This window comes from Liolophura sinensis, chromosome 9, assembly GCF_032854445.1.
Source record: "Liolophura sinensis isolate JHLJ2023 chromosome 9, CUHK_Ljap_v2, whole genome shotgun sequence".
Lineage (NCBI taxonomy): Eukaryota > Metazoa > Mollusca > Polyplacophora > Chitonida > Chitonidae > Liolophura > Liolophura sinensis.
The window spans coordinates 7,987,679-8,015,191 of record NC_088303.1 but is presented as its reverse complement, the minus strand read 5'-3'; the positions used below and the strand labels follow the sequence as shown (position 1 = coordinate 8,015,191).

The 27,513-nt window shown below is 38.8% G+C and overlaps 1 protein-coding gene across 1 annotated transcript; it reads right to left on the bottom strand.

The window, feature by feature from the left end:
* Positions 1 to 1,675: 1,675 nt before the first annotated feature.
* LOC135475216 (zinc finger CCHC domain-containing protein 14-like) lies at positions 1,676 to 27,182 on the bottom strand. The gene is made up of 13 exons (XM_064755026.1): positions 26,606 to 27,182; positions 18,572 to 18,965; positions 17,538 to 17,605; positions 16,758 to 16,829; positions 15,940 to 16,006; positions 14,106 to 14,175; positions 13,428 to 13,567; positions 12,818 to 12,872; positions 11,933 to 12,440; positions 9,020 to 9,111; positions 7,336 to 7,760; positions 5,207 to 6,424; positions 1,676 to 4,333 (listed from the first exon to the last, which is right to left on the bottom strand). Exons 1-13 carry the CDS (start codon positions 27,116 to 27,118, stop codon positions 4,293 to 4,295), a joined length of 3,663 nt encoding a protein of 1,220 aa, XP_064611096.1. The 5' UTR covers positions 27,119 to 27,182; the 3' UTR covers positions 1,676 to 4,292.
* Between the last annotated feature and the right edge of the window lie 331 nt (positions 27,183 to 27,513).

Sequence of the window (27,513 nt, the reverse complement as noted above, 5' to 3'; positions counted from 1 at the left end):
TGCATTAATGATGCATATCACACGAAGGGAAAATGTGTAGTAAAAGTGCAAAGTGGTAGTTATTGTAATGCTATCCACAGAACCCTGGTGCATGATGGCACTTTACTGGAAGTTCCAGTACGGTAAACCATTTTTTGGGTTGTACGTCTAAGCCTATACTTAGCTGTCAAACAACAGCTGTCAAATTCCACCTTAATATTGTATAGGACTAAATGCACACAATCGCCTGTATCTGCATGATGTCATTTAGTTTGCATTATCTTGCAGACCGGCGAGACTGACTAGTCACCATTTCAAAACATTTTAGAATTGAACTTAGGCCTACAGAAATATAAGCCTGCTCACCTCATTTATGGGTTTGTATTAGTGCTTCTCCAGTAAGTATCCTTACATTAGGTGAACATTATTCAAATCAGCAGAGGCATAGGGCCTACTACTCAGTACTTTCAAAATATTAATTGTAACACCCGCGACTTTATTCGCTGAAAGGAGAATTTCTTTCACTTATATCACTTTTATAGGAACATGGAGCAAGCTACCGGCCTCTGGCCAGTCACTATGGTTACTGATGAACTTTCAAGCATATGCTTTTTTTAAGCAGCCTCCCCCCTCCCCCCCCCCCCCCCCCCCCCCCCCCCCACATACACACCACAAAAAAAGTTTTCTCTTTTTTTTCGCAGACGAAAAGAAAAACTCCCAAAAAAAAAAAAACCATCCCGGGCCCCTAGATAATCAGCCAATCGCTTTACAACTTGATTCGTTGTTTCGCCTAAATTGCGATACCTTCGGCCAAATGATTGGCTCGTTATCTCGGGGCCCACTAATCACGAGGCCAGAGATAATCATCCAATAATAGTGTCACATTCATTAGTGTTTCAACAAATGTGTGAAGCAAAACATAATCCGATTTGTTGATTATCTCGCGGCCCGAGATCTTTGTCTAGGAGTTGTCTTTATCTTTCTCATCTGCTTAAAAGAAATAAATACTCGAACCCGATCTATTTTTCCTTTTTTAGGAAGGGGCGGGGGTGCTTAAAAACAGAAAAAAACTCCCACTGCGACAGTGGAAAAACTAAAAAACTTACAGTTAAAGAAAAAGAACTGGCGACCATCCGCAGGCTGCGGACAGATTATCAACAAGTACCTCACGTACTTAAGAAGACCCGGAGTTATTGTACTGCACTGGAACTATCCTCTAAGGTTGGTAGAGCGTCCGCTTCGGGAGCGGTAGATCCAGGATCAATCCTGGGTCGAGTCACACCTAAGACTTTAAAAGAGGAAGTTGTAACTTCTCGCTTGATGTTCAGCATAAAGGGGATAGTGCAACGACTGGTTGACCTGTATCAGTATAATGGCTCGGGCGGGGCGGCTATCTTGCCTTCGGTAAGTCGTCTCAGTGAAGCAGCACTAGATAAAAAGAGCGGTAGAAATCTGACCTGCAACAAGGAGGCATATTACATACACCCTAACGATTCCTTCGTCGTTATATGACTGAAAAATTGCTGAGTATGACGTTAAACCCCAAGCACTCACTCACTTATTCCACTAAGCCAATATTTTGAAGCATTCTGACAGTACAATAGTGTGTAGAGAAATAGTTTGCAGTTTTATGAATCTTGCATCTTCAATGACACAAACAAATCATTCTTGGTGTCGTTTTCATAATCAGTGTATGCATAAATTCCACTAAAAAGGTTGAAGATTTACAGTACATACAGATACCATCCAGATATACAAGGTTATGCATGCCACTACTAAAACTTACCTCCTTTAGAAATACGGTATCTTTTCAATATTTATCGATACTCGTTAACTGAGATGTTGAAAGTAAGCGGGTAGATCAGAGAAGTTTCCCGCGAAGCGCTCGCCGCTAGTGACATAGGCGTGCCAGCTTGAGTATACAGGCCTACCCTGGCCTATAAAGCCAGCCTTTTCTGAGAGCTTTACAAGGCGGCTTGTATGCCCGCTTGTTTGAATAAAGAAAGAGATAAAAATATTGATACTGGAACATCTATCTAGTGAATTAAATCTTTGCAATTTCCCTTCCCAAAACACTTACGTTGCCGTTTTCGGGGTTGTGTTCTACAAACTACGCTAACCAATGTGGCTTTATTTACAGGGACGCATTCAACACCTCACTGCATTAGGCATTATATCCACAGGATTGTCTTTAATCTACCGACCGCTTGTCTTCCTTCCCACTCGTGTATGAGGCCTATACAAGAATAGAATATGGATGATTGCCGTTTGAGAACTGAACTTAAAATGCTGTCTTGCGTATGTGGATAAACACCTATCACGAATAAATATTGCGTCCGATTTGAGGGCAGATTTTCCACATATTACAGATCACGTGTCTACTTTGGCGGGAACATGAGATAAATCTGACAGCTGAGTTTTAATGAGGAAGTGTGTAAGTGTGCGTGCGTGGGGGGACTACACTCTTGTTAGATTAATTTTAGAAATAGTTTGTAACATATTTCCGCGGGCATTATAAGGGTAAGTTAGTAGTACATGTACCTTCAAGTGTATGTCACTAAATTAGCAACACCGGGCCTTAAAGTTTATCATACAAATGCCTTCAAAGCCCTCGGGGCTTCAAATTCATGCATATCATTTGTGTAGTGTCCTAATAAATGTCTAAGTTAAAGAGAAGAATTGTCAAATTCCCGTGTGTACTTATCTACTAATCACTCTAAAGGTGCCCAAAAGTTATGAATGATGCACAGTGTGACATCGCCTCAGTAAATACATTACCAGATACATGAACACCCGTCCCTCGGAAACCTCAGAGAGTTCATTTAGACTTCACTGAAACTGAAATATGTTGACAAACTCCTCAGCTGAACGTTAGTGAGACAAAATATGCATTGTGAATATACATCGAAATTACTACCAGATAATAAACTCACAACAAAAAAGCATGATTATTACAGAAATTCACACCTGGTATGTATCCGGTTGATAATATATTTTCAAGGAACTTTCCCAAATCATCGGCGGGCTTACAGGTACATAAAATGGCTAATGAATGAACGATCACCTACTGTCAAACAAGTTTTGAACCAGGTCTATCTTAAATAAGGCAATAAAAGCTTTTAAACAGAGCTTGATCAGCAGGAGCCATCATCAGACGCCTCTGGCCACTTCAAGAGTCCCAAGAATGGACATGAAATATTAACATTGGTGTTTTTAATTAGATTCCAAGCCAAGATTTCCTCGAATTTGGACAAAAACGCATTACACAATACAGTATTCAACACCGAGTGTCTGGTATGCCTGGAAACACGTGTGTCCGTTTACGACGTAGGCCTACATAACAAAGTATATCGCACAAAATATCAACGCCGATATTATGGGCTCGGAAATATTGTGAAATAAGTTGCTGTGTACATATATGTCAACCTGTGCCAAACTTCAATTTTCTTTTAGAAAAGTCAAGTTTGTATCAAGTCAAGTCGCTGTTGTCATTGTTTCTCCAGTTTACTGCTTGCCGGTTTGCACAACAGTGTTTAAAATAAACTTAATTTTTTCAAATAGCTGTAAATGCCACTAGTTGTTATGAGCGACTAATAATTAGCTTTCATATTTCGAGAACCACATGTTTTGACAACATGTCATGTATATCCAGCGAGAGATTCTATAGGCTGACGTTCAGTTGCATACAGCGAATGTAGCCAGTTGCATGTCACAAATGCATGTACCCACGTGTTACAAGCTAAAATTTCGGAAACGCCTGTTTTTCCTGCTATTTTGCAGTTTATATAGGTCTATCAATGTGTCCAGAGTTTTAAACAGCATTGGCATGATTGAAAACTAGCCGTCCAATCACACAAAAAGTTAAATATATTCAAACCAGGCAGAGCGTCTCTCCCCGTCTTGCCAAGCTGATGAAGATGACGGAGGTGTGAGCGAGATGTGAGCTACTGTCATTGATTTACTGACGGTAATCCCATACTCTTCACAGAGAGTGTACGATTTAAAACAACAGCCACTGCACAACATCATGTTACATGCATACATTTTCTAAACATGCTTCTGAAATTATTGAGAATATACGGTACAATGTAAATACAAGAATGTATGTATGGCCATGTACAAATACTAGGGGCTCAACACGGTCAAGACAGGCAGGGTGTTAAAACATTTATTTACAAAGTCAAATTCATTGAATATAATCCGACATTACAGAAATACCTTAAAATATAACTAAAAACATTCTCAATTAAAACACTCATATATTTTAGAATCTGTACAACAATCTCTGTGTGTCAGTGTCCGCGGAGTGAATTTCATTCTGGGAAATCCGGCTTGAAATTAAGGGAGTATTGACCTGAAAGACAGAAAATGGAAAGGTATGAGAGAATGAATTAGCCAACACTACACACTTTACCAATAAAACACCAAATTATACATAAAAGAAAATTGTCAAATTTAGGCGAAAGACATGAATTTTAGAACCCAGTGGCAAATAAATATAAGAAAAGCTTAAACTAGTGAAAGATAAGGTGTTTTATTTCCAAGCCCTTAAAAATGTAATTCAACTGGGCTCAGTGCTTTTGGAGAAATACTGACAATCGTAAAACAGCCAAAAGTCAACCAAATACTGTAAACAGAGGTGATTGGACATTAAAAACACGAAGCAACAAATTCTGTGATTGGGTATCAGTCTCCTTGACTGCATAGCCTGAACATTGAGTTTGCGTTTCATTATCACGCCAGTTTCTCTGATTTCCTCCACTGGCTTCCAGCTGCCAGCCTGTCCGTGGTCATTAAGTGAACAATTCTTGAGCGCTGCACTAAACGTCAATCAGACGTCATGTACCTATTGAGCCGTCAAAATAATAACTGTTTTAAAATTCAGTTATAACTTTGTCAACAATGGATAAAACTGCAACCTGATCTTCTATAATTTTGCTGAAGCCATTTGTGATAAACCATTTTGAAAAAAAGTCCAACAAATGACCATGGATGAAGATTTTGTTCAAATTGGATCTAGGGGTTCACATTTCAAACCTTATCTGTACCTTGTTATGATGGAGCCATATACCAAGTTCCTATTGAATATCAAGGACTGTTTTCACAAAAAAAAAAAAAAAAAAAAAAGTTCTGTGACAAACTGACTGACCCATAATCCCCCTTCTCAACCAAACCCAACTCCATCCCCTGCGGAAACGGTAATGGGCTAAACAAATGTATGACTAGCCTGATGCGGACTCCATGCTGGTGTCTCTGCAGTCGTGGGCCTCGTGTCCAGCACCTCCACAGTTGTAGCACGTCAGCTTAGCTTTGTTTTCCCTTAGTGCAGAGTTATTCCCTTGAGAGCTATAGCCATACAACATGCTGTTCCAGAGATTCGGTGCATGATTGGCAGCGTGTGACATATGGTAGGAGAACTGTTCAGGAATGATCCCATTGGGCACACTCTGTAAAGGGTTGTTGTGGAAAGGAATAGGGCAGTTTGGGGGTAGACATGGACTGGGCAGAATACCATTGGAGTTTGGTGGTAAGAAAGTTGGGATGTGTACCAAAGGAGGCATGTTTAGTTGAGTGTGGACATAGCCTCCGTATGCAGCTGAGTAGCTAGCGGCGACTTGGCAGCGCCCTCTACAGCCACACGAGGAGCAGGCCGAGTGCATGCCCATGCCAGGAGCCTGAATGGCGGAAGGGGAGAAGGGTGATGTGTTGCCGACAGATGCGCTGCTCTGCTGGGCTGTAACATAGTTCACTCCCTCCACACTAGTCGCTGGTGACGACATCCCGGGATCGCCATTACTGTTTTGAGCACTTACAGCCTTTCTGTGCACGTGTGGAGGGCCCATTGGTGTGATTGAGGAGAACGGAATTGCAGAGTTCATGGAAGATGACATGGCGAAGCGAGGGGTGACCGGATTGCCTACAGGCACGGTCCTGTTCAGGTTACTGGCGGAAGTGATCGTGGCTGGGGACGAGGTGGTGTGATGAGGATGTCCTGGACAATCTGCCGGGTTATTGAAGGCCAGAGAGTTTACAGTTACCGTCATAACAGTGTTGGAAAGAGGTGTGTCAGACCTAGAATGAGGTGGCTGCACAAAGCTCTGCATGTACTGACCGCTCATCTTTGTGGGAATCTGATCGGGAGCGACTTTGTGGTACATGTGGATAGGCAGGTGGGCAGGCTGAGGCGGGCCCACTGGGTACATCGGGGGGAACAGGCGAGGAAAAGCAGGGCGCGGCGCGTAAGAGTGTGTGGGGTCAGAGACATAGCCACTCTGGTACATGTGGGAGATGTCAGCAGGTGCTGCATTGGACACACTGCCAGGGTCTGGTGTTAGAATGGCAGGGTTGGGGAGGTTCTCCTGCTCCAGTGCATCCTCTTGTTCATGCGGTGGGCCAGATCCTGGCTTGGAGTGACCCAAAGCCTGAACATGACTTGAGCCCAGGACTGTAACAGAGAAAAAGAGATCATTTACTTACAAGTTAAACATATGCTACCAGGACCAAAACAAGCGTTCTGGAACAACAAAACAAAAACCATCATACGTTTGAGCATTGGGCCATTTACTTTAACTTCAACTTACTTATCATGTGAAAGCAGCACACCAAGTTTCAATTCAATATGATCAACCATTCGAGAACAAGACTTTAATTCATTTCATTGTTTCTCAGAAGTCTTTCCGGTAAAACCATGTTTGAACAAGATTTAATCCATATAATATGGCCAAGTACACACACCTAGACTAAACTCCCACCATCATGCTGGGCGCTACTGTGTGAGTGAAATGTTCTTGAGTATGGCGTACAACAACAATCAAATAAATAAATAAGTACATCTGGAAGCTAATCCTTAAACATTTTAAGTGATGTTATATTGTTGACAAGGGTTACTTTCAGCAACAAATCAAGAACCAATGAATAATTCGGGTTTAACACCACACTTATTTCAGCCATATCATAGCAAGAACATGTTAAATTTGGAAAACATTTTTCTCGACATAATAATGATGACGTCCACAATCAAATAGTCTAGGACATTAAAGCCCCAATGCATGGATGGCAAAAGACAAGGCTTGTGTTCATCACTTCAGCAGAAAGTAAAATATACCCAATTTTGTGCATTAAATTTTGGTACAAAATAGCCCCCCCAAATTATTGACGACTCAATTCTCCAAGTGTCTGGCCTGCCTAGGCATACACATTCTCCAAGTCTCTGGCCTGCCTAGGCATACACATTCTCCAAATATCTTAAACACAAGGAAGGTATTACCAACAGAAAGGAGAATCCTTTTAGCCAAATTGGCTTGAGTATTAGTTTCCTATAAAGTTACGTATCATCAATTCATCATTCTCACTTACGTCTTCTTTGATCCTGCTGAGCTGATGGCTCAAACTTGGAGCTATCTGCTGGCTCAAAGTCTGGTCTATCACAGATGTCCAGGTCAACAGCAGCTGCAGTGTCAGTATCCACACTGTCTGTGTTCTGTAGGTCAACTCTGTTAGATGGCTTCTCAGCCTTTGAACAGGCTTCAGGGTCAGGTTTCTTTGAAAGCACTGTGGTTTTGCACGTATGTGTTTGGTTAGGACTAGCCTTTGACGAAGAGTTGAAAGCACTATTGCCCACATCAGTTCCTGTGAGCTGACCTATACAAGCCTTACTAGTGTAGAGCATGGCAGGCAGCAGAGCCTGTTCACTCGAGTCATGGGGCATAACTCCTGCATCTCCACCAAGATTACACTGCACCACACCCCGTGCTGTAACGCCATTAGGCAACTTGGAAGACCTGCTCATTAGAAACAAAAAAACAATTCATTTACGTAAGGCCAAATGGGATTAAATTTTACAAAGATGTGGGATTATTTGGGGGTAACCCTCACAAACTGCAGTAATTCTGGTGAACTACTGAAAGGGTAATTTTTCCCTATAAAAGCAGAAAAACATCTTCAAAGAATATCTCTCGACTATAAATGACTACGTAATGTTTTTCTGTAATCTGTTGCCATGGTATAATGTAGGCATTGAATAATTCACTAGAAACAGTAAATTTTTGGTCGTCGCTGCTGTCATGTGACAAGGGAGGTAACTCAGTGGCCTATTTACACTGAGATCCTAATCACGGCATAGGCAATGGAAACATGTTAGAGGCTGCACTGTGTTTACAAAATTCATGCCCACTCCTATGCCCACTCCTGCGCCCACTCCTACTCCCATTCCCACTCACAGTTCCACATTCAACACTTGGCTCAACGTCAAAAATATTTTCCAAATGTGGTAAAAATAAAAAGTAAAACAATGTTCTTAACTAGAGCCCAGGGGCTGTGGAATGGGTTTCTTGCTCTTCTTCCATTTTTATTTTTCTTGTCTAACACAAGCTGTTAAATACATGAACCCAGACTGCCTTGCAATGATATTTTTGCTACATATGCTATCACTGGCAATCAAGTTACTCATGCGTGACATTTACCATCACGATCTTCAAAGTAGCGCAAGCGCATTTCACGAAATCTTGTGACACAAAACTAAACGAATAATAAATGAAAGCATGATTCCAAACACAATTAAAAGTTTTATTCACTGCATTATCACAACATATAAAACGGAAAAAAAAACAATGAAGAAAATATCAAAAAAAGGAAGCCAATATTTGACTATAACACACTATTTCATTAAGCACACTGACATGGCATACTTTGGTGAAACTACTTCCTGCAATTTCTTCACATTCTTTCACATGTCTCTATAATTGGTCTCTAGGGATTGTCACCAACAGACCCATAAAAAATTAGTTAGATAATCACAATGGTGGTTATGCAAGTGAATACAAAATTTGCAGTCTTGCTTAATTAGTTTTTGAGCTACCTTGCTTAGACCCCATAGGGAAACAAGAATAAGACACAGGACAGATACACCAGACACCACACTGCATTTGCAGGGAAGCATAAAAATATGAATTAGCAAACACTATACATGTTCACCTCTAGAATTCATTCTCACACACACCACAGAAGGGCTTGTGAAATAACCTAATTTGAATCTTCTTACCTGCTCAGTTGCTCCAATTTGGTTCTAAGACGTTTTTGGGCATGACTGGATAAGTTAAAATCTTTAAAATCATCATCTTTAAAATTCAGCAGCTGAAAAAGAACATACATCAAACACAATCCCTAAATGAATTCACACAAAAGCATTCGTACAAGTCACGGTGGTGCTGTTTCAACTAAATCCCACTGAAAATCTTATAAATGTCATATGAATGCGGACTGAAATGGCTTTTCAAGTTTAACTTACTTATTTATTTCTTTATTTGATTGGTGATTTACGACGTGGGAGGAAACCAAGCAGAGCCCAGGGGGGAACCCAAAACCATCCTCAGGTTGCTGGCAGACCTTCCCACATGTGGCTGGAGAGGAAGCCAGAATGAGTTGGACTTGAACTCACAGCAACTGCATTGACGAGAGGCTCCTGGGTCATTACGCTGCGCTAGCCTCAAGTTTTAAGAGCTACAGTAGATTCAAACCTTTGTGTCGTAAAAGCAGGGTTCAATGATTGGGACTGAGATAGTCTGAATTGCTTTCTCTCATGTTATTTGTAAAACAATCACAGTGTAATAAACCAATAATTTCAGATTATAATACGAAAACAAAATTTTTTTCTCCTTTCCACTTTTACCTGGTATAATGTCTCACACGCATATTTAAAGGGCAAGACCAACAATTTTTGACTTGTTTTCAGTTGTTTCTAGAGGCTCTTCCATAAACATAAAACTCTCACATACCTGAATCAGTTTTACTATAACCGATTACTGAATTAATTTATAAAACATAAGTGACGCATATGGTGCATGTAGGCAGTGCTACAACAACATAATACTAAGTCAGCATATACACTGTGTGGCAATGAGGTAGCTGTGTGCTATAGCTAATTGCCAAATATATGTGTATTCCTCACAACAGAGGCTTTTCACTTTTCACACCACTTTTGTACATTGCCTGGTGTATATATGTAGTTGATTACTGTTTATAAACCTGAATATTAAGGTCAGGACTTGCTCACAACGGACGCCATATACATATGTAGCGTAGGCCTATAGCCTAACCTAACCCTATATACATGTGTGCCTACCATGTAGTGAAAGCATGTTTTTACGTAATTTAGCTTTAAATGCAGGAAGTCACTTGTGTATATTATAAGCAATTTTAATGAACATTATTTCGATGGAATATAGCCAACTTAGACAAATCCTTTGCCTGACGGTTGTATATATCCAACTTCAGTTAAATCCCACACAACCTGTGTGACGTGTATTCAACGATCACCCTGTCATTTGAACTAGACTTAGGAATTTAAATCAACTACACCATAATATAACTTTTTATCAACGAAGGCGTACTTTTAGATTTAGAAACTTTGTTCGAGAAATTTCACCTATATGGCCTACTGTTCCTACCTCTTGGCTTTGGGTAAAGGATATTGGGTCAAGTCTATGGATCTCACGAATCTATGACATATGCATGGTTATATACAAATGATCAATTAATCTTCTTGTCCTGCTTGTAAATTTATTTACTACCCTCACTAATCTCCCATTTAGTTGATTTTACTGGTATAGTGTGTATTTTATGTCTGGTGACAACATATTGGGCATACACTATTATCTGACCATCTCAATAAAATAATATTTTGTCACTGTTATTTCATAATGTTTGGAAAATACAAATCCGTAACAGTCGGCATTGAGAATGGATTCGGCATCCACTATTGTACATATGGCCATGTATAGGTGAATTTATACATGATAAATATGATGTGATGTTTACTTATCTGAGTCTAGAGCACCCAGGCCCACTCCTGTTTTTATATTCGAATGTATGTGCCAAATTTGAAAGAATGCAGTGTAGGTACAAATTCCAGGCACTCTTAAAAATGAGTTTGTCACCTCAGTTAACAAGATGATCAATGAATGCACTGGACTGTTGATACATGAAACTTTATACTGAGAAAATTTCAGCTCTATACAACTCAATCATGTCAGGCCTCCTAGAAGTAGGCCTATAAAGGCCTTGGTGTGCTATGCACTGTAAGGTTTGTATAAATGTAAATAGACAACAAGTTAAATGAGGTCAGTCCAAGTGTATTCAACTTGAATGTCAGTAAAACTCTGATGCCAAGGGTAATGATTGCTGATTAAAATATGGCAGTCAAAACACTTCCAATACATAATATAAAGTCTAGCCTAGGTTAGATGTATGGAGCCCATCATGTCTGAGGGAGATGTGATTTGTGTCTATAAACAACGATCAACTTGTCCATGTGAAGTCTTGCTTAAATGTCTTTGATATGATGGCTGTATACATATAATTTTGTGATATAGCTACAGCACACCTCTTCTTCATCGCCAGACAGTGTATGCTGGCAGTAGGTTTGTGTTGTTCTTGCACTGTCTACATACACCACGTGCATCACTTCCGTTTTAGTAATTCATTAATTAATCTCTTAAATCAAATCTGATTTAAGTGTGCCCATTTCTTGTCTTGATGAAATAAGATCTAGTTATAAAGAGGTGAAACCGAATCAAAATCATTGGTCTTGTCCTTTAATCAACACATCACTTCACATCGTCAACACTCAGTGTGACTGAATGAAAGTTCAAACAAACAGTTGGAATACCATGATGTAGAAATTATAAATTGTGTGTGTGTGTGTTTTTCTCATACCTCTATACCACACCACAAAAAAAACATTTTTTTATACATGAACATGCATTACAATCTTTACAAAATATGAAGAGAGTCATAAGAAAGAGAGAAAAATCTATCATTAAAACTCTCAGTATCAAATGTGCAGATCAACCAAAGATGTCTGACAAAGATGTCTGACAAAGCCTTTTCGGTCTGATAAGGGCTCCCTCGATAATTAGATTTGCTCTCTAACCTGTTTCAACCTGGATCAACTTACCTGGCTTGTTGTGTACTTGCTGAAGCTGTCCACATGGTGGGAGAGTTGGAGATCTTTTAGCAACTGCTGTACAGTGGGTAACCTCTCATGGTCCTTTGGGGAAGGGGACCGGCTACTGTGAAATGGTGCTTTTGGGCTCATCTGGGGTGATACTGGGACACTATCCTTTTGCATTGACTGGTTTGGACTCATCTGTGGTGATAATGGGCCCGAGAGACTGGTTGGCATTGAAGGGTTTGGGCTTAATGGTGGTGACAATGGGACACGACTAGGTAGCACTGATTCACTTGAAGGAGACCGGCTGGTTTGAACTGACTGGTGTAGACTTGATGGGGAATGACTGGTTTGCCTCTGGTTCATTTGTGGCGATCTTGGTGAGGGAACACCTGTAGCAGAGCGGTTAGGGCTCTTCTGGGCTGACACTGGGGAACTCTTTTGTGGCTCTAAAGGACGTGGATTGGTGTGTGACAAAGGACTAGAAACAGATATCTCAGTGGGTGGAGATAGCCTGAAACAACAACAATAGTTAACTTTAACTCTCTTATTACTAAAGGAACAAATGCTTAACAAAACCTTTCACTAACGGATGTCTCCTGGACTCTGATAAACACTTCTAAAAACAGTACTGCATTGAGAAGATCTTAGTGAACCCTTCATATAATTTTAGTAGTTATTAATTACTGGTTGTACAGTTTATTAAAGGTAACTGAAACTGCACAGAGCCTTCAAGAAACCATGTTCCTCTATCAAACATGAGGTGGCAAGTGTCTTGCATATTATATTGTTGAGCCTACACTTCTTTCAGGCTCATCGTGTTCTTCAGAATCTCTTACTCACTTCACTAGTGAAGGTGCACAAGAGAAAATTCACAAAGGTTTAACATACCTGGGGCTAACGATGACTGTGTGTAGATGGTGACTGCCTGTCACCTGAGGCTCACCTGTAATGCAATTCAGATTCCTCTTATTTTGGGAGCATTTCATCCAATAATTACCTTAATTCTGTTAATATACAGTGAACTCTCCTTGAAACAACATAGTCAACTCTCCTTGATTATAATGACGTTTGACTTGCTACATAAAATCCTAAGGAAAAAAACAATTAGCCACTTTAATCTGCTTGTTTCATTTCTACATCACAAATCGACACAGCTTTTACAGGCGTAAATAAACCCAATACTACTGACATGTGTTTGGTGGTCACAAAGCCAACGTAAAACTGGCCAGAAAAAAAAAAAAAAAAACCTTGATAACAGAGTGGGGGCTAAAATGACCTCCAAACAGTAGAAAATCATCATTTGATGGATTTATATATAAAAAAAATAAGCAAACTTGGTTGTTACAAGGAATGTTGACTGTACACTGTAATCAAACCTAAATTATGACAATGATTACAAACTGTATTAAAGAATCTGTGCACAAAAATCTGAATAGTTTTAGTGTCTGGACTGAGTACATGTGTAACTTCTGTTCCTGCACAGACTGCTATGACTTACTGTGGGACATGCTTGTGGGGAGCCCAGCATCCTTGTACAAGGGCTCAGAGGGTGCGGTCAGACATGAGGCAGGATGGTCCCGGAAGAACTGGATCACATGATCACAACCAAGGATGTCATGTTGTAACAAGACCAGCTTCCTATTAAAAACAAGAGTAATACCAGACTTATTACACCTACAGGAGTTAAACACAATCATGCATATCATATATCTTCATGGCCAGTAAAGTTGCGAAATTACATGTTTCTTAGTCTTGTGGCCTAAGGTGGATTCCAATTATTATGCATGAGAAACTGTTTAATACTTAGCAAGCTGAAAACTCACAGCTCAAACCATGAAAGAATGTTACTTTTATTTCAGCTTGACAGCTACCACGCCCTTTCTGCATGGCACGGAAATAAAAGGTGATATTAGACTCCACAAAGCTTTCTTTACATGAATATAAATTATAAGCAAACAGGGAGAAAGCACTGGACAGGTACATGTCGAAGCTCATTACATGAACAGTAAAATGAACTAAAATTACACAAATAATGCTTTTTTAAGAGGAAAATAAATGTCATAAATTACTATACTATCCTACCAGCTTTAACAACAAATCTCAAAACACCAGTTTAAGACAACCTAAGCAACTTAGGTAGGGATGAAATAGCAGGTCATTAAATACCGCAACTGACCTGAAATAATTCGTTATGGTCTGGGATGTCTGGTCTATCTTATCCTCCCTTGAACTGCTGTGGGAATTGCCTGATAACAACAAACATTAGTAGATTTGTAAAAATAATCTAAACTTTTAACCACAGGGCAGCCAGAGGGTTCTCCCAAATGGGGTTGACTTTTGTTAAAAAAATGATCCTACATAATAAAATATGTCACAAAACTAATGAAAATAAATGTTATTTTCTTAACACTGTTACACTGCGGGCCCCCAGCCTGCAATACTCATGAGTGATCGCGATAGTCAAGTCATGAAGCACGACACAGTAAACTGTATGTCTTAAACTGTATTGTAAACTGTATTAAACATGAATCTGAAGATGAAAATTTGTTTGACATGTGTTTAATCTAGAAGAGAACACAGTAATGGGGAGGACACCGTTCAGTGGGAAGTGCCAGGAATCCAAGCAGATAACGAGAGATGTACCAAACAGGATTTGTGGCTACATCATAGATCGATCTTCCACTTTGCTCACACCAAACAAACAGGTAAAGCTGCCCTGTTTTGTGAAATGATATATGATTACCAATTATTCATAACATGGACACACATATATATAATGTACATAATTAGGCCCACAACTGTGGAAAACATAACACCGAAAAATAACTAACAGGAGTCACAATTATCGACATTGCTTTTTTGCTGTTGTCTTGGGACAGCATTTGTGGATTGACCAGTTTCCCTTCTGATATAGAGCATTAGAAGATATTTTAAAATCCCTGGCCCTAAAAGAAGCATAATATGTAGACAGAATGGGCATGGGGCCAGAGCTAGAGGTGTTTCAAAAGCCCTACCTGTCAGGAGAGTTCCCACCAATCAAAGCCAAACAAATCATAAACCTTTGCAAAACATCCAAGTTCCAAATTCCAACCTACATATACCAATCACATTTTCAGATGAGCTACTATAAAATGCAGCTAAAAGATAGAGTTTAAGTAAGGCAGCATATGTATGAGTGGAGAAAAAATTAGAGCAAATAGAGGTAAGTCTATTTTACATGTCTAATAATACCTAGATACCCTTGATATGTGTCTGTCAGACGATCACCATGTTACATGTGAACAGAGGCCACAAAATGCTTCCTAACCAAGACAAAACCTCAAAACCAATTCAAGGCCTACAAGGGCATAAAGGAAAAACTCCAAACCATTCCTTGATTTCCAAACTGTGCATTACGAAGTTAGAAAAAGCAATATGTGGGCTTACATCTAACATAAATGTGTGAGGATCTGAACATTTCCTTCTCTGATTCAGTTGTTTACCTCTATACTCATAACGTTTCCACTAATTATTTCACATACTATTAGCTACAGAGACTCGACAAAAAAAAAACAGTACACTGAACGTCTAAAAACTCCATCCCCTGCTCTGACTTCCTGCTGTTTGCATTTCAGGCGTAAATATCCGATTAACATTTTGCATAAAGGGACAAAGAACAACATCGCATATTGTCTTCACAGCAAAGTGAGTTTTAGCATTCTGCAGGCAGATAAACTTTTTTAGTCCTGCTTTGATTAGGTCCACGAAAGTAAATTTCCCAAATGTGATCTGATCACTTCACATCTGTATGAATGATATAAGAGGCCCTATAGCAAGACACTAAAAAACATTATCACTTCTCAGTTGATTATTTTTGACACAGTTATAAAGAGCTATGGAAAGTCATCCCCCATACCATTAAATCTACTCAAAAAGGTCTTAAAACACAGTTGAGGTGGTGTGCATAAATTTTTGTCATTTCTTTTAAATGCAGATACCCTATAGGCCTCTTGCCTCTTTTCTACCAATACCTGATAAAAACGGAAGTCTTCGGTCCTGTCTGTGGACACTGGCATCCTCTGGGAAGAGCTGGACAAGCTAGCACAAAAAAGAAGGCATAATAAACACTATTTTGGTAGAACTTAAAAAAAAATAAATACAAAAACAGTGATAGTAATAAATATCCCTCAAGATTAAATACAAAAAAAATATTCACAGTACATTATTTATTTATTTATTTGATTGGTGTTTTACGCCGTACTCAAAAATATTTCACTTATACGACGGCAGCCAGCATTACGGTGGGTGGAAACCGGGCACAGCCCGGGAGAAACCCACGACCATCCGCAGGTTGCTGGCAGACCTTCCCACATACGGCCGGAGAGAAAGCCAGCATGAGATGGGCTTGAACTCACAGCGACCGCATTGGTAAGAGACTCCTGGGTCATTACGCTGCGCAAGCGCGCTAACCGACTGAGCCACAGTACATTTAGAGAGAAACCTTTGATATTTCATCACAATCAAATGGTCCACAGGAAAATATATGGGTGCAAACAAGCTATATGTATACAGCACTTATAATCAAATGCTTAAATAGATCTGAAATTCCATCTTGAATAAGTGATTTAATACAACACAAAATACATAATAGTGCATTTACTTGTCGACCACATCATGTTCTCAGAAGATGTCCAGAATGTATACGTGATATACTATAAGGATGGCGAAAAAACCATGATTTGATAAACTTGAGAATCAGTGGCATCTAGTATTAAACCAACAATAAATTAACTAGCCAATTATTCGAGCAGAAATTATACAAGTAACCCGCTAACAATCTACATCTCACCTTCCTGTGAAATTCATACAAGTCCTGATATGACTTGTACACATCACATGTCTCTCCATTGGACCAGGTGACCTGGGGGAAATAAAGACGAGGCTGATGAGAACCTCAGTGCATCAGCAGGAAGATAAATATGCTTTAACCACAAAACATACCCTAAAAATATTTTGCATCAATACACCTATGAAAACACCATGCCCAAATTCCATTAAACTGTTTGCTCAGAGTTTATCACAACAGTGTCTCCTTATGGCACATCAGCCCCTAGGTCAATGACCACATATGTATACTACATTGCAGCTGCACTGAAGTGTCAAGCGTTAAAGTGTGAAGATACAAGACGCCAGACAAACCTAACATGCCAAGCATCTAACATTTTAAAGTCTTTGACATGATCAAAACGGGCCAACCAAGATCTGGATTATCCTTTGACAGGCCAAGCCTTGGTGACAATCAATGACACACATGTGACGATTTGCGCGGTCTAACATTCGCTGAAGACCATTTAGTTCCCACCAATATGATGTGCATCTGTGTACATCACGTATGGGGACTTAGTCAGCAACCTGCCAGAGGTTAGCGGTTTACCCTGGGCACTCCTACTTCCTCTACCCATGAAACTGACTAGCATCGTACAACTGAAAAATTTTTCAATACCGTGTTAAACAATAATCAAATAAATACAAGTAATATTAAGTGTCAAGCATGGAAAGCTAGGCTGGTGATATTTAATGGAGACAAAACATCAAAATGAAGAAAGCATCTGCATAAAGAGCATCTTACCTCCAATCTGAACTCTTGCTTCCTATCCGTCCGCCTTGAACCCTTCACCTCTACCCTCCTGATGAACACTGTGAAGCAATGAATGATACAATACGATGTACATACAAACTCAAAAAATTCAGTGTGTTAGTACACAAGCACCAGGAGGCAGCAATCTGTAACATTGTTGTGCTGGTCACATGTAAGAGCTGAGTAAAGAAGAGCTATCCTTTGCAACATTAAGGGAAAAAAAACCTACAGAAATTCTATCATTTAAAAAGAATCCAACTGAGAGTAAGCCCTTAAGCTCACTCAATGGATACAAGTCGCCTGAGCCTCTATGTTGACTTGTCTGCTGCGCCTGAGGTGGTGAAACATTTTTGTACCAGATCAAGTTTTGTTTTATTATTTCTCAATTGGTTTTCTTATTTATTTCTCAGTATGTGAAATACTGTCTTGTTTATTAATTCATGTGACTTTACTGTTGAATTTGATTGACAGGTGTCAGAACTTTCCTTATTGAAGCCCTACTTTGAAATTGTGTTGCTCATACATGAGTTTGTTCTGATGTGCCAGCATGTATCAATCAAAACAGATTCGTTCACATTCAATGTTGTATGTACCTAGTAGTAGGAAAATACACAGTACACATGTACCCGAATGGAACTTTAACAATCAGCATCAACCCTGATTCTCCTTCAGTGGAGATAGGGGTCTCCTGGGTTAAACCCTGCTGCCTTGTTTATCCTTCGCTAAATCCACCATACCTAAAATTCAGTTTAGGCTGGGCATAGCCTGGACTTGCCTATGTCCAATGAAACAGAATCAATCCTGTACACTTTTTCATAATAAAAAGTTGCTGAAATTCAATACTTGAAGATGTGTCGTGTATGTTGGTAAACTTCGCTTTCAGAGTCTGAACTGCTGAAATGGTGCCAAAACAATACATTACAAGTCACGAAATTATAATTTTTTCTTGATTATAATACCTTTTTGCCCAGTTTCATAGACATCCAGTTTCTTATTTTATACCTTGGCATTGACGGTTCACCTACCTTTCTCTGGCAGTTGGTAAGGAAGCGGATTATCTGATTGACTGGGTGATTGACCGACCTCCACTATGGGCCAGCTGCCGTCCAGTGTGGTGTTCAACCCTGACCTGTCTGGAGAATGCAGCACATGGAGAGGTTCATTTGGGGAATTCATACAAGAACCACTAGGTGGGCTTAAGGTGGGGTCTATTTGGGGGTGCACATGTACCGCGTCCCCTACTTCCAACTGGGGTTCCCTAGACAGGACAGGCAGGACAGAGGGGTTACACACTGGGTCCACTGGAGCTATCAGGGTCTCCATGTGACCCCGGTACAACATGGTCTCATCAGGGGAGGTAAACACAGACTCTGGTGGTGAGACATAAGCATAAACTGGATCGGCCCTAGGCGGATTGTCCTGAAAACAACAGAAAAACATTTATCAGAGTATCACATGAGACTATATGCAACTGTCATTCAAGCTGTTGCTAATTCAAAGGCTCAAACAGAACATACATTCTACATGTATTATACTATTCTGTATTATTCTTTCTTAATAATGTTTTAATATGCCTTTCCCATTATTAATTATTGCTACTGAGTTTGGGGCTCAGCTTCAAAAGTATTCTCACACTACTTTCCTAAACGTCAAAAATGGACTGCTTGAATTACAGAACCATTAAATGCTGTGTAAGGAAATTGTCCTTTTTTGTATTTTTTTAAAGAATTTTTTCCACCCTGTAAAGTAATTTTAAAACTTCACTTGTGGGTATCAATGCTGTCACATCCATATTTTATGTTTCCTATAGATTGCTTGAAGGTCAGTTCGGTGCATCATTCACAGCTTTGCATGAAAATGCTATTTGAATATAGAAGTCTTTATAGCAGTCTATTATGTAGCAAAAATTTTGTGACACATCACTGATCACAACATGGCAAAAAAAAAGCCATACAATAATCTAGTAATTCAAATGTATTTCTGAACTAAATTAAAAAATTCTAAAAAACTAATCCACATATTTTCACTGTCAGCATGTAATGACCATCTTTCATGTGACATACACTTCATGTTTATACTAGCATCTTCACTGATTTTAAAAGACATGATGTTGCAAATTTGATAAGCTAACAGAATGACAGCCCAGAAGACAGAATGACAATGTATAACTTACTATACACCAATTTGTATAATGTTATGACTAGCTCTAGAGTTAACTGCAAACAATTTTGTCAATTTATCATCAGGTTTTCATTTGTTTGTTCTTCACTTTATGCTTTTGAAGTTAAACTTTCTCATTACGTTTTTTTTAAAGTTTTTAAAATTCAATGCACAAAAATTCAAGTTTGGTATCACTATGTATGTATATCTATAATGGAACATCCTCCTTGTGTCACTGTGCTTTATTGGAATTTAAAACTTCATCTCAATATAAGCAATACGTGTACTTTCTATATGCACACAGCAAATCTGTGATGGAATATCCCCCTTGTGTCGTTGTGCTCTACGTGCGAGCAAAACCTGAACCCAATACAGCACAGTGCTTCTTAAGACACCACCTATTACACTTTGTTTAACATTACTTTTCCTGAGCATCTTGGACACTGAAACCAATACTTGGGGTATGACATATGTTGTACTTTGTAAAGTTACCCCACAAACTCCTTTAAGGTACCTTTAATAGTAGTAGCTTTCAAGCCACAATGCTACTTTTCTTGCCAGTCTTTATAATGAATTGTTGTACCACACACAGTCTGGCCTGGGCTGACATGCATGTAACTTCAGGTCTTAGTACACTGTCACATAGGGCGATAGTAAATATTACACATTCCATGGGATTTACGCCTTACATCTCTAGTAAGACACTGATAAATACAAAGCAGCAACAACTACACCTTACCTACAGTTCAACAGTTTCATTCTTTCACCATCATCAACTTTGATTACCTTTGGCAAGAAAGTTTGGTACTGTACCACACTGGCACATTGGCACACTCACAGACCCCTGTAATTATGTACTTGTATCCTACCATCAGGCTACATGTTCCTGAATGTTCTAGGAGTACATATACCAATGGAGCCAGATACAAATGTAGCAACTAATGACCATCAATGAAGAAGTTAATCGTGTTTCACATGAGTCTGGATGCTACATGTATGTGGGGCCATCTTGAAAAAAGTTATGTACAGATTTGTAAGAAATATGATGATCCAGGTCCAGGAATTCTCTTAAAGGAATTTTCCTCACTATACCCTGAGAAGATAATGCAGAGTATAGTCCCTTTTTCTGTAGTTTGGTAATTTGCACATTTAGCAGTGGAGAAGGTATGCACTCTGAGTGTGTTTTCCACTTTTTTAATCTTCCTGAATGTAAGGTTCTAAGGCACAATCAGCTCAGTCAAATTTTTGTGTTTATACTTAAATAAGCCAAAAAATTATGCCACGCCCACGCTGAACTACTTTTTCTAAGAATAGAACTGAAAAAGACTGAAGATACGTCATGTAAAATTACAAATAGAACACTGTAAATACAAGGATAGAAATCAGAAGCAAAGCCAGCTGGACAATTGTCCTGTTGATCTCTAATAGTTGAATGGACATTTTTGCAACTCACAGGATAAAATGTCTTCGCAATGAACTGTTGGCCAATATATGGTTAAATACACCGTGTATTGACATGCATCTGTTTTAATAACTGACCAGGGAGTTATTTGCAGTCAATGTAATTTCCACACGTGGTGCAATAGATCACTTCCAATCTTCCTTGAAACACAGTCACGCTGCTGACGTTGTTGTTGGAAAAGCTTCAATGCTTGGGTCGGTCCATTAGTCAATTGCTTCGAAAACCCGAATTAAAGTAGGCTGGTCGTTTTGAGCGATGAATATTTTTCATTTCACTGCCAACAAAAACCATATTCCTAGAGTCGCACTCCAGTCCTTGTGAACTTCGTGTCCCGATATGCGCAGCCGTCTCTTCGCTCAATGAAAAGCCACAGGTACAAAGTACTGTAATCTATTTTCGTAACAAGGAAAGTCTTGTGATGGAAGTCTGGTACATTTTATACAAACGCGATTTTCCAATGAAGCGATGATCTGAAGCGAAGTAATTTGACGTTTTCTTACGAATAAAAGGCGATGCTATGAATCCACTCCAGCGCCAGTTTGGGAAACTTATGAAAGTACACGTGGCAAAATTTCATGTATGTGCAAATTTCCATCACCAAATATTCAACCAGACACTGGTCCATGCTGCACATCAATTTTGACGGAGAAGACCATTATTTTGACAAACATGTCTGACAAGTCAATTTTGAACCCTGAAATATATCTGCTTTTGTCTGTATTATATTCACATTCAGGGTGTGAACGGGAAATCATTGCCCCGTTTTTGAATTTCCGTAATTTTGGCACAAACCGAACGATCATTCGCGTCAATTTTTGAGGGTTGCATACATATTGCGCATAATACATATTACCTGTACATAGGAAATACTGTGTTACAATACATATACATGCACTATCAGATGACTGAGGAATGAGAACACAAGTGTGTCTGCACTCAACAGGGTGAGGCACTACTAAAGAAAGAAGTTTTATCCAGGACTACACACATGTAATGCAATCAGATAACTTGGATGACATGACAAATGACATGTTTTGCATGTTGCAAAGATATTACCAATAATTAATGCATTCCCATCACTTCCCTACCACACTTTGTAACCAACAGACATGGATAGTATAGTATGCTTTTCCTCCTTGTAACTCTCTCTACTCTGTAATTATCAGCTAAATTAACAGTTGGGTAACGTACACCGGCCTATAATCAAAAACATTGTAAGTAACGTTCCAAAAGAGGCGTAACAGTAAAGTGTTTTACATGTAGATGCGTGCAAAATTTTCCTCCAACTCTCAGTTCAGGTATAGAGAAAAGGAGTTAGCCTATACATCCGAGCACTGATGTAAGCTAGGGTGCTCCTAAATTAGAACCACCAAACAGTTAGTCACTAGCTTCAGGTTAGGGTTACATGCCTTGTCAGACTGGGAGCAAGCTGCTGAGGGTGACTTACATATAGCATGTTGTGTGAGCACTACTGTCAGTTTGAGCGACTGAAGGGAAGGTGTCAGATGCCTAACAACTCCTTGGCTTCCGACAATACAGTATTACACAGTTTAGTCACAGTTAACTGCATCCTTGTGAACTTCACAAGGGTCAAAACAATTGTCAAACCATCCAGCGTTGGGGAGCTTTGCTCTAAGCATTTACATGAATATAGGTAAACCTAAAATGTTTTTAGCAATTTCATTATAATTTGGTATTACTATGTTTTAAGAATATGAAAACACTTCTCCCTGCATTTCAACTCAAACAAGAACACAATTTGAATTTCCATCAAATTCTGACCGCTCTATTCCACCGGTCTGACCACTGCATTCTGAAGATTGAACAGTTGGATTGTGTTAGAACACAGACTTCAGCTATTTCATGAAATGAGCGGGTATTCAAAATCTTAAAAATACATCAAAGTCACAGCATCTGACAGCAATGCGTTACTTTGACAGGACGCAATTCGAAACTCATCTGCCATTTTCTTGGTATTGCTATTTTATTTTTCACCTTATTTGGTGAAATCACAAGAAAATTTGAAAAAAAAAGGAAGTTCAATAAACTGAAGATACTGCTTTCTATGTCCATTCCAATTGCTGCCTTAAACTTTAAAATTCAATACAATTACATTCTGATTAAATACAAAAAAAAAAAAAAGATTACAAAATACACTGTATGTTCCGTTCCTCTAAATGCCTTTTTATTCGCGGGCATAAACTTTCGCTGATTTGGTAAGAACACACATTCGCGGCAATCAACTTTTGCGGATCGTAACAGAATTTTTGAACAACTGATAAACAAAAATAATATTTCAAGTAATTAAACAACTCAAGCATTTGGGTAACAATGTTACCATTTAAACTTGTTTGTACCGGTAAGATGAGACAAAATTTCTATACAATACAGTAACTTGATCAGACAAAGTAAGTCAATCCTCCTAAGCTTTCAATCTTTTGAAGATGGCTAATCTTTACAAGATGAAGCCCTTACTGTGTTAGTAAGTACTCATGTCACTCACTCTGGGAGACGACGAAGAATTAAATGTGATATAAATAAATCCCACTGTTTAATTCTCAGACATCAGCAGTGTGAGTGAAACTTTGAGTGAACTGTGACAGATTTGAGTAAATTTCTCAGAAATCATTATGAAAAGGAAGTTTGAAGTGCGGAAACCCCCAAGTGATGTATCGGGAGCATCAGAAAGGTGATCTGACCGGAAGGCAAGTACAGTTGATCCAAAAAACAGCCTCTCTCATCGTATGTATATCGTATCACGTGCACACACCCAGTACGAATTATCGATTTGTATGCCTCTAACCGCGGCAATAAATCAACAACAACAACATCGCATTGTGGCGATACTCAGACGGAGCTAAGCCTCCTTAAAAGAAAGCAAGATTAACTGACAATCAATTAAGCAGGATTTGTGAAAGCCAGAATACATTCTAATTAGGTACATGTATTTTTAATTAAAAAAAGTATTAGAAATGTAGTGCTTGTTAACCAATTGACAAATGTAATGCATGCTACATTAATAAATTACTTACGTGGGTTTTATATTCGATGGCACTTATTTCCGCGAAATCTGCGAATGTTAGTACCACGCGAATAAAATGGCATTTACAGTATTAATCAAGAGCCTACACAGTTAATTTTAATACGTCAGACATGGGCGTCTAACAGAAAGGTAGCTATATAGATACATGTAAAACAATAAACAAACTTGAATAAGTGATCTTAATTGAATCTCTTATACATACAATGACCTGTTACATGAATGGAGACAAAATTCTACATGAAATCATGGTCAACTTACCCTAGAATTGCTGGGAAAAGATACACTTGAAGATTTTTAATGCAGAACAGCAGAGAATTTTTTCAAAATCCAATGCTACATGTACTTCTTTCTAAATTGAAAATAACTGTCATGCTTGTAGCAACTTAGCCCCAATGACTGTTCATATGTATAAAGCCTAAGACAGGATTATATAATCTCAGTTCACAGAAGGGTCTGTTTTTCAAAATAAAAATCTGAGAGGATAATCATTAAGAAATATCACATTTTCCCAACAGAGGGCACTTTTAAAAAACTTCGTCAGTCATATTTCTTATAACATTTTTCATAAAAGACATTGTCTGGGTTATAGTGCCACAAGGCTAGGTCATTTATGAGAAAAGTTAGGAAAATTTGATTTATGAAGTTTTGTGAAAGTGGCCTCTGACTGCTAAACTTTACTTGACCTGCCTCATCGGTGGTTATGTAATACCTTTCAGCCACTCTCAAATCCCTTCCAAATCATAGTTTATTTTTCTCAAAAACATCGCTAATATCATTCAGAATAGAACTATTTTGTGCAATGTGCTCCAGCAACAATGTCAATCTGATCTGATATTTTTTTTACAATTCAATCTGAAACAACTCCAAGGTTATGACATGCAGGCCCAATCATGGTATTAAAGGTAAATAATTTTCTATACCCTTAGCCACTTTCCCAGAACATTACTTACTTCAAAAAATGCTGTCTTTGTGTATTTAGATCCGACATAGAGATGCCCTCATGTTTTTACAAGCAAAACTTTTTTTATGCAGTCAAATCCAGCATCACTTTCTTTTCCTCAGCTTTCATACTATGATCGGAGGCCAGTGTACAATAAAGAGGTGAGTAGACAAAGTTTTTACCCAATTTATGATCACAGAGTATGAATCTATCAAAGTGAAATCAACTGTTTAATTATGCGGTAAGTGCACTGTTCTACATATGCAGACTACTGGTTTTTAATTTTGACACTGTTTTTGTCACACATTTACAATCTATCCATGGTGACATTAATGTATTGATGACATATGTGACAACTAACCACTCTAATTACCATCCCATAACCATTATCAAAGACATGTAATTTTCCTGGCACTGTTTCTGAACCTGTCAAATTCACAGCACAAACATCTATTCCTTTGAAAACTAAAGCATCAAACATATATGAAACACACAGAATAAGAAAAAACCTCGCATAGTGGTAGATGATAGCTGTGAACAAATCTAATGTGAAACGAGATGCAATATATCGTGTCCCTGTTAAGGGATATTTTTCATGTGATTTATTCAAATAAAAATTAACACATGCCATTGTCCACAACTCACACATAACTTACAGCTACATGCACAGAATCACATTTTGCCATTTACACCCACTCGCAGAATTATGTAAGATGGGTCGGAAGTTGAAATCACATGACCACCCTTTCGTGTTTAAAACAAAATGGCCGCCCAATGTTAAGGCATTGGGGAAAAGGTCACTTTTTGCCACTTCACTAGCAATCAGTAAGGCCTAGTTGTACAAAATAACATCATGAAATCTCTGCAGAAATACTCTATCTGGAAAGCTGAAGATTATAAAAATCCAAAGAATACAAGGTTGCTGACAGCGATTCGAAAATAGGCATTTTCCTATGTAATAACGTTGGGAGGACCGTTTTCTTCACCCACGCCGTTTGTTACTAAGGAGATCACATGGTTCCTAGCTTCCAACCCGTCTTACAGAATAGTTCTTTTTAGTCTGATACCATGCCTACTATGCTGAGCTGTGCAACTCTAAAGAAGTAAGGTACAAGACTAAAAAAATTCTCTTCTGCAATGGCTGTGAATAGGAGTTTTTTTGAGCATGTAAATGAGCATAAATGACAGAAAAATGAGACAACACGAAAACGCAAGCTTATTTGTGGGATTTTTCTTTGCAGTAACTAATCAAATTCGTTGTACCACTACCAGTGATAACTGTGGATGAAGAAGTCTGTTTTCTTTGAAGAAATTACAAGAAAAATATCTTTCTTTGGGGGCTATGACACACTGCATTTCCTTTCACACTGTTAATCTTATGGCGCAGACACTCAAATAGGAGTTACATGTTTGGAATTATACAGTGGAAAATCAAGCATTTTTTTATTTCTTACCTTGTCCATTGACATCGGAGGTAAGCGTTCAGCTCTAGCTTTCAGCCAGCTGTATATCTCAAACAGACGAATTCGCTGTTCAAATGTGAAGGCAGGGTGATTAATTCCCATGACAAGAACTGTCAACAACTCTAACATCACATCAAGGCTTGCTTTTTTACATGGCGAAGCATATGTTGGTATCAAATATGTGTTCAACGATATCAGGAGATCAAAACAGAGTTTGGAACAAGTAGAATTCGATGTATGCAGCAGTGATAAATAAACAGCCAACTTGCGACGAATGACATCTTCACTGGCTTCAAACAGCTTGTTGATTTCTGGACAGCTATTTGCTTTCAGTTCGTATTCTCGTAGATAGTGAAAGTCTCTTCGTCCAAGGTTTTCCACATACGATCCGATGAATCGCAGCTCGAGTGGAACACAACACTGCAGCAATCCGCACATCAGTTCTATTCTCCTGTGCGGATGTAAATTTTTAAATATTGAGCATAATTCTTCCACACAAACCATCGTAATTAAATACAGCCAAACATAGAAATTTGGCTGGAATTTTCGCTAACTTACAGTCTCCATTTGTACCTGCCTAGGAAAACACCGATATAGAATATCCGGGCACTTTAAGAAATTGACCAATCATAATTCTCACAGACATTTATTTCGAGTGGAGCAAGTGTTTCATTTTAGGTAATAAAATTATACACTATGTAGATCGTATTACTTAGCTATTTTAAAGCTCTGCAAAAGGTATTCTAATACACGGAATAGTGCGTAACAACAATAATCGAAGTGCATATTTATCACACGTGATGCAATCCGTTCTAGGTTTATCTGCCAAATCTGTCAAGGGGCGGTAATCAAAATAACACTGTTGAAACTTCATGCGGGTGCATCGCGGTATCCGAACC

Excerpts from the sequence above, each read along its gene's own strand:
- LOC135475216 (XM_064755026.1), bottom strand. The coding sequence starts at position 27,118 with ATGGTTTGTGTGGAAGAATTATGCTCAATATTTAAAAATTTACATCCG. Across the intron at positions 16,830-17,537 it reads AGCAAGAGTTCAGATTGGAG|GTCACCTGGTCCAATGGAGA; the intron begins GTAAGATGCTCT and ends TATTTCCCCCAG. Across the intron at positions 12,441-12,817 it reads ACAGTCATCGTTAGCCCCAG|GCTATCTCCACCCACTGAGA; the intron begins GTATGTTAAACC and ends TTGTTGTTTCAG.